This window comes from Petaurus breviceps, unplaced genomic scaffold, assembly GCF_028583685.1.
Source record: "Petaurus breviceps papuanus isolate PSGF00001 unplaced genomic scaffold, PetGlider_PUasm1.0 221, whole genome shotgun sequence".
Classification (NCBI taxonomy): domain Eukaryota; kingdom Metazoa; phylum Chordata; class Mammalia; order Diprotodontia; family Petauridae; genus Petaurus; species Petaurus breviceps.
Window position 1 is genome coordinate 2,827,626 of NW_027185877.1, and position 13,275 is coordinate 2,840,900.

The 13,275-nt window shown below is 35.8% G+C and overlaps 1 protein-coding gene across 1 annotated transcript in view; it reads right to left on the reverse strand.

Annotated features, from left to right (window-relative positions):
- OTOGL (otogelin like) overlaps nucleotides 1-13,275 on the reverse strand; it is a 205,653-nt gene that overhangs the window by 151,624 nt on the left and 40,754 nt on the right. Inside the window, exons 11-17 of the mRNA XM_069094774.1 lie at nucleotides 12,405-12,511; nucleotides 11,735-11,860; nucleotides 9,719-9,827; nucleotides 8,513-8,559; nucleotides 5,435-5,580; nucleotides 4,159-4,282; nucleotides 43-220 (exon numbers count right to left, since the gene is read on the reverse strand). Of these exons, the coding sequence (XP_068950875.1) occupies nucleotides 43-220; nucleotides 4,159-4,282; nucleotides 5,435-5,580; nucleotides 8,513-8,559; nucleotides 9,719-9,827; nucleotides 11,735-11,860; nucleotides 12,405-12,511 (837 nt within the window). The remainder of the gene's footprint in view (nucleotides 1-42; nucleotides 221-4,158; nucleotides 4,283-5,434; nucleotides 5,581-8,512; nucleotides 8,560-9,718; nucleotides 9,828-11,734; nucleotides 11,861-12,404; nucleotides 12,512-13,275) is intronic.

The window sequence follows — 13,275 nt, forward strand, 5'->3', positions numbered from 1 at the left end:
TCAGTCACTAGACTCAAGTTAATGACCAAAGATAATACTTACATGAAATCATCCCTTATGTTCCCATTGAAAGTTCCACACAGACCCATTGTTCTTCTCTTCCAGTCAGTACTGAGTTGAATATAAAGTCTTGCCCCATCTTTAGCAAATACAATCTTTAAACCAAATCTAGTTTTCAGAACAATAAACAAAGAAGACAGATTTCGAATTTCAACATGTCCTGCACAAGAAGAAAGCACACAAATCAGCTTGTATAGTTCAGTTCAACAACTCCCCAGGATTTCTCAAGAACCTCTAGGAATGATATGAGATATTTCCAGCTCTCGGGCACAACTATTTTTCTCCTGAGATGTGAAGTGACCAAATATGTAGGATCTAGAGTTCTGGAAGTATAAGGATCAAGGTGAAGATCTTGGAGCAGAGAAGTGATGGTATCATCCTTGGGTCTGGAACCTTACTTGACAGAGTCTGACTTAGAATTTAGGCTTAGTGTCAGGGGAAAAAAACTTTCTAACAATTCAGAGCTGCCCAAAGGTGGAACAGGATACCTTGAAAGTTGGTGGGTCCCTCTACCTTGTAGGTCTTTAAGCAGAACCTGAACAATCAATTGTGAAGTATATTATGATAAACAGATAGGTGACACAATAAATAGAGCACTGGGCCTGGAGTCAACAAGATTCATATTTGTGAGTCCAAATCTGGATCAGGAACTTAATAGCTGTGTGACCCTAAGCAAGTCACTTAACTCTGTTTGCCTCAATTTCCTCATCTATAAAATGAGCTGCAGAAGGAAATGGCAAACCACTGCAGTATCTTTGTCAAGAAAACCCCCAAAACAGTCATGAAAAACCAGACATGACTGAACGATAAAAAAAATTATAATGGGATGCCTTACGGGTTTGAGCTTGGCTAGATGGCTCCTGTTCTTCCAAACCTCAATTTCTATGATTTTGTTAATTCTGTGAATCTGTATAACTGATGTCTATTAACAAGTTTAATATTAATCCCAAGCTTAACTGAGATAAAATTTCACTCTCTGGACTAGCCCAGACTGTAGCTGAGTAGTGAGAATTATCTTTATCTTCCCCAAACTCAGAGAACTATTCAAAAAAATAATCATTCAGATTTATTGGCAGAAAATTAAGGGGTGATAATTCTTTAAATAATAAATTCTCCTCTTGTGCATTAAAATGTAATTCCATTAAGAAAAAAAGAAATTTGCACTCAATTTTTAGTAACTCATTATTGTATAAACATAAAGCCAAGTGTAGTTTATACATTTGAAATTTGTATTAACTATAAATATAAAAAGTGTTTTCATGTTCATGGCTTCCATAACCCTAAACTATATAATTTTCTTTCTACTTCTTTTCTATTTCAACCTCTGGATCTTTTTCCCCCTTTTTTGGGAAGGAGAAGTGGGGGAGGCAGATGGAGAAGTATTCACTTATTGTGTTGCTGATCAACCTACCCTCTGAGCGATTTGCCTGGGCCACTGAACAAAGAAGTAACATGGTAATAATCTCCCAGCTTGTGTGTTGCAGGGGTAGGACCTGAATTCAAGTCTTCATGACTCTGAAAGCCAGCCTTCTCACAACTATACTGACTGCCTCTTCCTCCTGCAGACCCTAAAGAGGGGCTTTGCCTTTTTTTCTTCTCATGAAGTTTGTTGTTATTGTTCTTCAGTTATTTTCCAGGTGCATTCAACTGTTTTTGTGACTCCATTTGGAGTTTTCTTGGCAGAGATACTGAAGTGGTTTACTATTTCCTTCTCTAGCTCATTTTACAGATGAGGAAACTGAGGCAAATAGGATTAAGTGACTTGCCCAGAGCCACACAGCTAGTAAGTGTCTAAGGTCAGATTTATACTCAGGTCTTTCTGACTCAAAGCCTGGCACTCTACCCACTGAGCCAACCAGCTCTTCCTAAAGTTATCTTGTATCTACTTTGTAAGTATTTTACATATATATATATATGTGTATATATGTGTATATATATATATATATATATATATATATATTTTACGGTTACATCTTATGTTCCATGACAAAATGTAAGTTCCTTGAGAGCAAAACTAGTTCATTTATATCTTTGTATGCCCAGTTCAGTTCCATCAAATCAACTTAATAAATGCTCGTCAATTGACTTCTGCTCTCCCTATAAGGCCCTTCCCTAACGATCTCTGTCATTCCCATAGCTTTAATTGTTACCTATATCCTGCTGACATTTATATCTTGTTACTCCGTTTCCCCAAGTCCCAGTGCAGGGTCTCCAGTTGCCTGCTGGGCATCTCCTCTGAAATGTCTTGCCAATAACTCAACTTCAACATGTTCAACACATAACTCACCACCCTTCTTTCTATACTATTCATTTACCTCCTGAATTGGTAAATAGTACTCCCATTTTCAAAGTCACTCAAGCTCAAAACTTTGTGGTCACTTTCAACTCCTCCTCCTCCTTCTGACATGATACCCCTGCCATATTACATTTATACAAATATTATTGAATGTGAACTGGAGTGGTAATTTTGTTTTAGCTGCTGTGCAGAATCAAAAATGCAGAATGTTATGTCCCTGATCACAGATTTAAATTTGGAAGGGTCCTCAGGTCCATCTAGGTATAGGTCATCTAGGTCATCAGTCATCTAGGTCAATACCTTCGTTTTTTATAAACGCCTCAGCTTAAGTAACTTGCACAATGTCACATGGGTATTAATCATCAGAGACAGGATCTGAACTTGAGTCATCATAGGTCAATGCCCCTTCCACTGTACCCAACTGGATCTTCAATGTTTACAGTCTAGTTGGGTCTACCCATACAAATGTTAGATAAACAAATGAGTGGTGTGGACATTAGGTACTTTAGTAATATGGAAATGAGAGAGACTCCTGAGGGATAGAATAGTTACAGAAGGCTTCATGGAGATGGTGGAACTTCAGTAAGGTGTAATACATTGGTTCCCAACATTTTTTGTTCCTCAAACCCTTTTTTAGCAAGAATAGCAAAATGTGTATTGAACTCCCATGGTAATTTAACACTTGAGCCATTGTCATAAGTCCCCAAACAGTGTGAAAATCACTAAGTAAGAAGTGCTAGTGTGGAAGATTAAGTGGGGATGACAGAGGCAGAGAGGAGAGTGGACAACATACCAGATGTTGTCCATTTTCAGTCTCTCTCATCTGTGACCCACTCTGTCCATTCTCACTACTGCCCTAGTGTGTCTAAACTGAATCATGTTAAGAAACATTTATACTGCACCTACTATGTTCCAGGCACTTTACAAATATTATCTTATTTGACCTTCATAACAACGCAGTGAGGTAAAGTCTGTGAAGCCGAATTTGAACTCAGGTCTTTCTGAGGTCAAGCCCCGTACTCTATCTACTGCACCACCTAGCTGCCTAGATTCTTCAGACTCAGAACACAAAGCCACTCTCTAAGACTTCATCATGAGAAAAATTATCATTAAGAGCATTCCTCTTATGTGAAATGATGAAAATTGGAGTAAGGCAAAAGTAGGAAATAATACACAGGATATCCCCCAAAGTTTTAGCACAGCTTTAAGGAACTTTGAAGGTATTAAGTTTTAATAGTTGAAAATTGCCCCCAAGACCTTTGGGACATTCTGTATACCATTACTACCACAATGTAAATGGAAGCAACAATAAAAAATTGAATTTGATCACCATGTAATTATAATGAGCAAGCCTGATCCTGTAGAAAATGTATGAGAACACATCTCTCTCATTTCTTTGTAGAGACGGGGGGGACTATGGGCTATGGAGCACTATATGCACTATTAGAGTTGACTAATGATTTCATGAATTGTGCTGAACTGTTTCCTTTTTTCCTTATTCTTTCTTTTAAGGGATGGCTCTAGCTGGGCCATCTCCAGTTGTCCTGATTGATATCTGGCCACCGGACCCAGATGGCTCCAGAGAAGAAAGTGAGGATAGTGACTTTGCACAGCCTTGCCTCACTTAAATCCAATTCACTTGCATGTCATGGCATCACCTTCCTGGTGCCATAGTCCTCTTCAAGAACAAAGGTGAACAACAACAAAGGATGGTTCTATGAGGTGGGAGGGATATACCAGGAAACCAAGGAGATATAAAAACAAGATCTCAATCAAAAACATATTTAAAGAGCATTCCTTACCATTCAAATTAAAACCCTGGTTCTGGCCTGTAAGAATTTCACCTCCTCTATTAAGGATCACTTGTTTATTAAAGTCATCCTCAAGAAGTAGTGCTACTGATTGCAGGCAGGCCCAGTCAAGGTTCTAAACACAAAACAGATAACTGATTAAAAGAAATAAAAATGAGAAAAAGAATTGACCAAAATGTACATCCTTGCCACAAGGGCAGTTATAAATTAAAGGGTGCAATTCAAAGCTATAACTGCACCTTCTAATTCAGATGCCTTCTGCTCAGAATATAGCTGAATGCCTGGCACACAGTAAGCAATAAATAAGTGCTTGTTGGCGTCCTCAATATAGAAAGTGAAAAGAAGGAATTTTTTTAAGTGTCTGCATAAGATTTCCTTTTGTACATAAAGTACTTTGAGGTCAGGCACATTTCAAAATGCATGCAGGCAATACATTAAACACACACACATACACACACACACACACACCATGCAAGAGAAAACAAAAAAGAAAGATTATTAACATTTAAACTCCTGAAACAGATTTCACTTCCTGACATGCATTTTTTTAAATGACAAAACCCAAATACCCAAGATTGTTGTGAGAATCTAATGAGAAAATATTATCATGTTTTAAACTATAAACAACCATGTAAATATGAGTGTACACTTATAAATGTAATCTTTTATTGCTTTTTGAACACTGGATATTCAATTAAGCCAGATTAAGTGTTAAAACTATAAGTCCACAAGCATTCATTAAGGGTTTTGGTTTTTTTTTAAACATGCCAGGCATTGTGCTAAGCACTAAGGACACAAAGTCAGAATTTGACAGGATCAAATTTAGAGAGGTTGACAAAAGGCCTCAGTTTCTTCCACTGTAAATTATTCACATATTTATTAGTTCAAGAAACTCTATAAAAAATAAATGTTCTAGTACATTAAGGAAAGCTTCATATCTGTTTGACAATGTACTAAATTTATTCAATCCTGTCATCAAAAGAATTTATCTCTTTAAGACACCTGTTCTAATGTAACTAAATACTCATTTCCCTTATGCAACCATGCATGAAAGGCTCAAAAAACAAAGTATAACAGATATCACTTTTACAAAAAAAAACATATAATTATTTGTGCTCTGTGGATTTGTTTCATTATTATTTTACTCATTTAGTCAAGGAAAAACTTCCATTGACTTTTGTTACCAGGGTTGGGTTACATGACTTATCATCTGAAATCTTTGAGTATCAGGGTCATTTTGATTTTTAATTAAGATTGTCTTTCTTACCTCATAACAAGGAGCCTGCTGTAGAGTGATCGTGAATTTATCTTTCCCAGTCCCTTTCACAAGAATGTACTGACAGACACCAAAAAAGGTATAATGTCGACCATCAAAAGTTGTGAAATGAGAATCCCCAACCACTGAGCACTCAACTAGAAATAAAAAGGGAGACAGATAGAATAAAAATAACTCAGCTCAGGGTAGAACAATCATATAACTTGATTACTGAAAGGCTAACTGCTCAGTGGCTTAATAGATAAGCTGACTGTTTTTGACAAGTTTCTGGAAAAAAATTCCAAAATTATTCAGTCCAGTTTTATATTTTAATTCATCAAATGATATATATTTCCCATTAGTCTTATTATATTTTACAATCCACTGCAACTTTCTATTCTAATATGTTGTCAGAGAACCAGGTGAAATATTTCAGTTAATTAATTCCCTGGTTGTATCCTGATTTCTAGTTTATAAACCAATTTTTGGATTCTGGTGTACTTTCTTACAGGTCACCATGAGCATTTGTCCTTTTGTCCATCAGGGGCACATCATATATAAATTCATCCAATGTGTTTCCACAAAATCAGAACCATCCCTTTCTTGGAGTTGACTCCTTTTCTATTTTTAGAGAAAATTGCTCAATGGAAAAGTTAATAAATAATAATAATAAATAAACCACATGATCATCTCAATAGATGCAGAAAAGGCTTTTGACGAAATATAACATCCATTCCTATTAAAAACATTAGAAAGTATAGGAATAAATGGAGCCTTTCTTAAAATAATAGGTAGCATCTATTTAAAGCCATCAGTAAGTATTATATGTAATGGGGAGAAGCTAGAAGCATTTCCCATAAGATCAGGGGTGAAACAAGAGTGTCTACTATCACCCCTCTTATTCAATCCGGTACTAGAAATGTTAGTAGTAGCAATTAGAGAAGAAAAAGGAATCAAATTAGGCAAAAAAAGAGACTAAGCTATCACTCTTTGCAGATGATATGATGACATACTTAGAGAATCCTAGAGAATCAAGTAAAAAACTACTTGACACAATAAATAAATTTGGCAAAGTTGCAGGATATAAAATAAACCCACATAAATCCTCGGCATTCCTATATATTTCCAATGAAATTCAACAAGAGATAGAAAGAGAAATGCCATTTAAAGTTACTGTAGACATTATAAAATATTTGGGAATCTACCTGCCAAAACAAACCCAGGACCTATATGACCACAGCTACAAAACACTTTTCACACAAATAAAGTTAGATTTAAATAATTGGAAAAATATCAATTGCTTGGGGCTGGGTCGAGCTAATATAATAAAAATGACAATTTTTCCTAAATGAAATCATATATTTAGTGCCATACCAATTAATTTACCAAAAAAACTACTTTATAGAGCTAGAAAAAATAGTAACAAAATTCATTTGGAAAAATAAACGATCCAGAATATCAAGGGAATTAATGAAAAGAAATGCTAGGGAAGGTGGACTAGCTATACCAGATTTCAATCTGTATTATAAAGCAGCAGTCATCAAAACTACTTGGTACTGGCTGAGGAATAGAGGAGTGGATCAATGAAATAGATTAGGCACATGAGTTTCAGAAGTCAACGACTATAGTAATCTATTGTTTGATAAACCCCCAGACCCTAGTTTTGGGGATAAGAACTCACTATTTGACAAAATTGCTGGGAAAACTGGAATATAGTATGGCAGAAAATGGGCATAGACCATTATCTAACACCATATACCAAAATCAAGTCTAAATGGGTGCATGATCTAGGTATAAAGATTGTTACCGTAAGCAGTCTCAGAAAACTAGAAATAGTCAGATTTGTGGAGAGGGAAAGACTTTATGACTAAACAAGAATTAGAGAACATTATAAAATGTAAAATGGATAATTTTGACTACATGAAATTAAAAAGCTTCTGTACAAACAAAGCCAATGTAACCAAGATTAAGAGGGAGGTGGGAAATTGGGAAAGAATCTTTACAACCTATGTCTTTGACAAAGGACTCATTTCTAAAATATACAGAGAATGTCAAATTTATAAGAACACAAGCCATGCCCCAATTGATAAATGGTCAAAGGATATGAACAGGCAATTTTCAGAGAAAGAAATTAAAGATATCTATAAGCACATGAAGAAATGCTGTAAATCACTATTGATTAGAGAAATGCAAATCAAAACAACTCTGAGGTACCACATCTCATCAGTCAAATTGGCTAAGATGACAAAACAGGAAAATGACAAATCCTGGAGAGGATGTGGGCAAATTGGAACACTAATGCATTGGTGGTGAAGTTGTGAACTGATCCAGACTTTCTGGAGAGCAATCTGGAATTATGCCCAAAGGGCTATAAATACTTTCATACCCTTTGATCCAGCAATACCACTCCTAGGGTTATATCCCAAAGAGATCATAGAAATGAGAGAAAGACCCTTATGTACATAAATGTTTGTAGCAGCTCTTTTTGTGGTAGCAAAGAATTGGACATTAAGGGGGTGCCCATCAATTGGGGAATGGCTGAACAAGTTGTGGTATATGCATATTATGGGATAATATTGTGCTGTAAAAAACGAGGAGAAGACAGTCTTCATATTTACCTGGAGAGGTTTATATGAACTGATGCTGAGTGAGAAGAGCAGAACCAGGAGAAATTTGTACACAATTACAGACACAGTGTATGTGTGATGACCAACTTTGATAGACTGGACTCTTCTTAGCAATGCAGTGATATAAGCCAATCCCAAAAGACTCATGTTGGAGAGAAATGTGTGCATCCAGAGAAAGAACTAGAAAGAACTGAGTTTATATCCAGATGGAAGCAAAGTACCTGATCTTTTTCCTTTTCTTGTTTGGTTTTATGTCCTCTTTACCATTTTTCATTCCATCTGATACAATCTAATGTATAATGTGAAAGTATTTACAGATCCTATACTTGACTATATGCCGCCATGGGGGGGAGGGGAACAAAATGTGAAACTCAAGGAATTGTGAAATTGAATCCTGTAAACTAAAGTTAAACAAACAAATAAATTTTAAAGAATGAAAAAAAAAGTTAATAACTAAGTTTACCTGGACAATCGAACTTCGTGCAATTCCAAGTTCCACCAACACAAACACTAAATGAGGCACAATGCAGAATACTGTGTTAATATATGTTCACATATTATATTGATTAATGTTTAGAAAAGAATGCTGATAGATTTTAAGGAAACCGAGCTAAAAAAATCTCAGAAAATATGAACTGATTGCCCAGAGCAGTACCTATCAAAATGTTTTGATCCTGTATCCCATCCATTAAGAAAAAGTTTTTGATTATGTACCCCTAATATGTATATACTTATTTAAAAATCACATGTGTATACTATTCTACCAATAATTTCATACTTTATAAGATATATACAAAGTAGAAATCTTAAAAAGATGATTTGAGAATGAAATATTTGATCCAAGAGTCAAGAGGAAACCACTGGAGTTTATTGAGTTGAGGGATGATGTGGTCAGACCTGAGTTTTGGGAAGATAATTTTGGCAGGTAAGCAAAGGATGTCTTGGAGAGGAGAGAGAATTGAAGAAGAGACGCCAATTAGGAGAATATTGCATTAGTATTGAAGAAAGATGATTATGGCTTAAACTTAAGTGGTTGCTATATGAGTAGAAAAAAATGAAACACATATGAAAATTATGGAAATTGAACAGATAAGATTTGGCAAATGACTAGGTCTATAGGATGACATAGGGTGAACAGTCAAGGTGATAACATTGAGATTAGGAAAACCTGGGTGAATGGAAGGATAGTAGTGACTGAAAATAACAGGAAAGTTTGGAAGATGGTAGGAAAAATGTTATTATGAAATCTGCAATCCAGATCATAAGTTATACATCTCTGCTCATGCCATGTAAGTCCAACCAAAGTGGAAAGTGTGTAGGCAAGACTCTTACTCACAGATCATACCCTAACAAAGAGCCTCTCCTCTGATGGTCAGTTTTGGTAGTCATGAGGTGTTCTGGGAGACAGGATAGGAGTCAAATTTTTCCAATGACTCTTGAACAACTGCCATTGTTGTTGTCTGAGAATCCAAGGGTCAGAAAAGGAAAAGGAGTGGAGGTTGGGAGCTTTGCCCAACAAAGCGAAAGGGCAAGGGAAGGGGAGTGTTGAGGGATGTGGATAAGTGTGATCATGTTGGAGACAGGCCCCATGATTGATTATATAACACAGAGAGTAGGAAGGATCTTCCATCTTCCCACCAGAAATAATTAAAAAGAGAAAGTGACATACCATTCAGAACATTCTTGTTCAATTATTGAGCCAACTGAATAAGATAATCCACGATAACTACATGGGCACTTTTCCAAGGCTACACAAGTTCCATTGTCCATTATGAGGCCTGTGTGAAAGTATATATTTAAAGATAGTGCTTAAAATAAAGAACAAAGCATTCCAGTTCTGCCTCACACAGTCACTGCATCACATGATCATATTTCAATCAACAAGCATTTTTTTTAAGTTTTAACTTTTAAAAAATGTTTATTTTCACTTCCAAACTCTCTCCCTCCTTCTACCTCTCCCCTACCTAATAAAAAAGACAAGAAATGTGATGTTCATTACACACATAAAGTCATGAAAAACATATTTTCGTATTAGCCATGTTTCAGGGGAAGAGGAAAAGTGAGAAAAGCAAGAAAAATAAAGTGAAAAAAGTGCTTCAATCTGCACTCAGAATTTATCAGTTCTCTCTCTGAAAATATATGTGTTTCATTATGAGTCCTTTGGTATGGTCCTGGGTCATGGCACTGATCAGATTAGCTAAATCTTTCACAGTTAATTTTCATTACAATATTGCTTTTCCTTGGGACAAAGTTCTAGTTCTACTCCCTTCACTTTGGATCAGTTCACATAAGTCTTCCCAGGTTTTTTCTGAAATCATTCCCTTCATCATTTCCTACACTTACTTCCATATAATATAGAAAGGGAGTTGGTTTTTTCTTTTTCCAAGTTATTTTTTAAGGATCCCTGTGATTGCCCAAGCTCACCACCCCTCCCCTGTGTATGTTGTCTCTCTCCCTATCCAGGAAACAAGCTCTTTGAGAGTCCCTTTGTATTTGTATTGTGGGTTCTTACCACAGTGCTTGGCACATAGTCAATCCCTAATAGATAATTTCATTGATTATACAGAAATCTGGGTTGATAGGTGTATAAAGAGTGATGAAACTATAGATTTTTGAAGTATGAAGAAACTAAAGTACAGAAGATGAAAACATATTCACACTGCAAGTCAATCAGTGGGCGGCCCTGGAAATCAGTGCTATCCATTTCAAGGCTCCATTTTCAAACTTTCATTGAATCAAACATACTGAGTGCTTTAAAAGTGCTCACTGAGAGAAGCATCGTGGAGAACACAAGGGAAAGTGCTAATAACTTTCAGTCCTTAACTTCAAGAAATATACCATATAGTTGAAGTAATAGCATGGTATAATGGATAGTATCCTTGACTTTGAGTCATGAAAACCAGGGTTCAAATCCCACGTACAACATTTAGTCACTGTGTGACCATAGAAAATTCGCTTTACAGATCCTAGTCTTAGTTCCCTCATCTATAAAATGGGAATAAGAAAACTTGGTAGGCTCTACCTTATAGGGTGGTTGTGAAGCTCAAGTTATAGGATGTACATAAAGTATTTAGCAAACTTCAAAGCAATATAAGATGGTAGATTTAGAGTTGGAAAAAATGAAGGAAAAAGAATTCCTTAAGCTTTGTGCTATTTTTTTCAGTCACTATGCTCAACGCTGGGGGGCGGGGGTGCAACTATAATTAAGCACAGCAATTCCTGCACTAGAGAAGCTTACATTCAAATAGAGAAAGACAACAATTAAAGGTAGAAAATATCCTTAAATATAAATATGTTAATAAGTATTAAATATACAAGTAAATATTAAAACTGGAATGAGAATCAAAATATGATAGGTTTGGCTTTACTATTCTACCTCCACCTCAAATTTACTTTAATTTTAAAGCACAGATGCAGTTCCAATTATTATGTCTTAAAATATCCAACTAAAAAGTTTCTCTGCTGTGAAATCCAAAATACCTTTGTGCCTAAATTCATTGAGAAGTTTGCAAATTGAAGCTTCTTGTAAACACTCTTGATCAAAACTCCTTTGGCAAGTATTGTTCCAGAAGCCATGTCATAACTGAAGACCAGGGAGGTCACCTAAGATCATCCTCTCCTTTTTCCTTTGAGGTCAGATACTCTATGCTCCACAAGGTTGTATTAATTTGATGGAAACACTTACCATCAGGACAGTAACATCCATCAAGACAATGAAGATTGCTCCCAAGGCACTCTTTTTCAAAAGTGCAGGTGGGTGGACAACAGCTGATACAATCCCGATGAACAAGACTGTCGTCACATTTATCAACTGAAATATTAAAGCAGAGGAGGTGTCAGTGAACTGTATTCTCGACTTTTTTTGGATAAAAGACATCATAATCAATATATATATATATATATATATTTTTTTTTAAAATTTCCTGTAGTCAGATCACACTCAGAATCAATGTAGAGCATTCTGAGCTATCAACTGTTGGCTCCTGTGACTGAGTTGTTGTACTTAGGACAAATAGCATAAAACATGCTTTAATTTGCCATTGAAGAGGGAAAAATGGCAGGGCATCAGGTGGAATGTGAAAGGCATTCACTTAAGCTGCAACCATAGTGAGGGCAGGGTGAGGGAACTACCGAAAGCAAACACCATTTGGTATCTTCCTATTTTAGTTAATTAGTCTCCTGAACTACTTTCTAGTTCTTTTTGGGCTGTTCACGGATTCTAAGTGCTATGAATACATCCTAAATGTCAGTGCCTTCAGACAAAGCACCATTGCCTCCAGCCTAGTTAAAGTTTTGCCTTGGCTAACCCTAAATATTAACAAACATATCAAACTTGGAAAAGGAAGAAAATATACCACATGCTGGAAAGTCATCTCTCCATTCCTGAATAGGGTAACCAACAAAGGAACAAGCTCGAGCATACTCTGTAGCAGCTCGACAATAGGTATGATCATCATTAGATCTGAAAAATAAAAAAGAACCAGAATCATGCACAAAGAATAAGCAGCAATCAAGCCTTTGACCTATCTAGACCACTGGGCTTCTCCTTCTGTTTCTTGTCAGTCATTTTGTGGGATCTCAGTAATCACTGGTGATAGGATATGTTCTCTTTATTATTGAACATATATTTCAGTGTAGAAGATACACAAATACAAGATATTTGGACTGAAAAACATGGATGACTGTTTCTCTAAAGAGTCTTTCTACAATCTCGACTAGAGGTTCTTAACCTGAAGTCTGTGAGATTTTTTTATTTTTGTTAATATTTTGATATCATTGACTTCCTTTGTAATTCTTTGTATTTTTCTTTATGCATTTAAAAACATTATTATGAAAAGGGATCAAAAGACTTAACCAGATTGACATACTTAACCAAATACACAAAAAAGTTATGAACCTCTGAAGTGTAGACCTTTTGGGGAATTAAGAACACATTTCTGTTGGAAGAGGTATCCATTCTAACAATATTCATTCCCTAGTCATATTTTTCTCTATACAATCGACACCCGTTGAGATTTTCTCAGGTTTCAGTGTAACAGACTAAGTTCCATTTCAACAAAATACCTGTAAATAGAAAACATCTACAAGCCCCACTTTCACCCCATGAGATTTCATCTATTGGAGTAATCATCAAAACTACAAAATTACATCAAAACTAAACCATTCAGATAATCCTTTAAAATTCATCATGAGGAGGCAGAGTCAAGATGGCAGAGTAGAAACAGG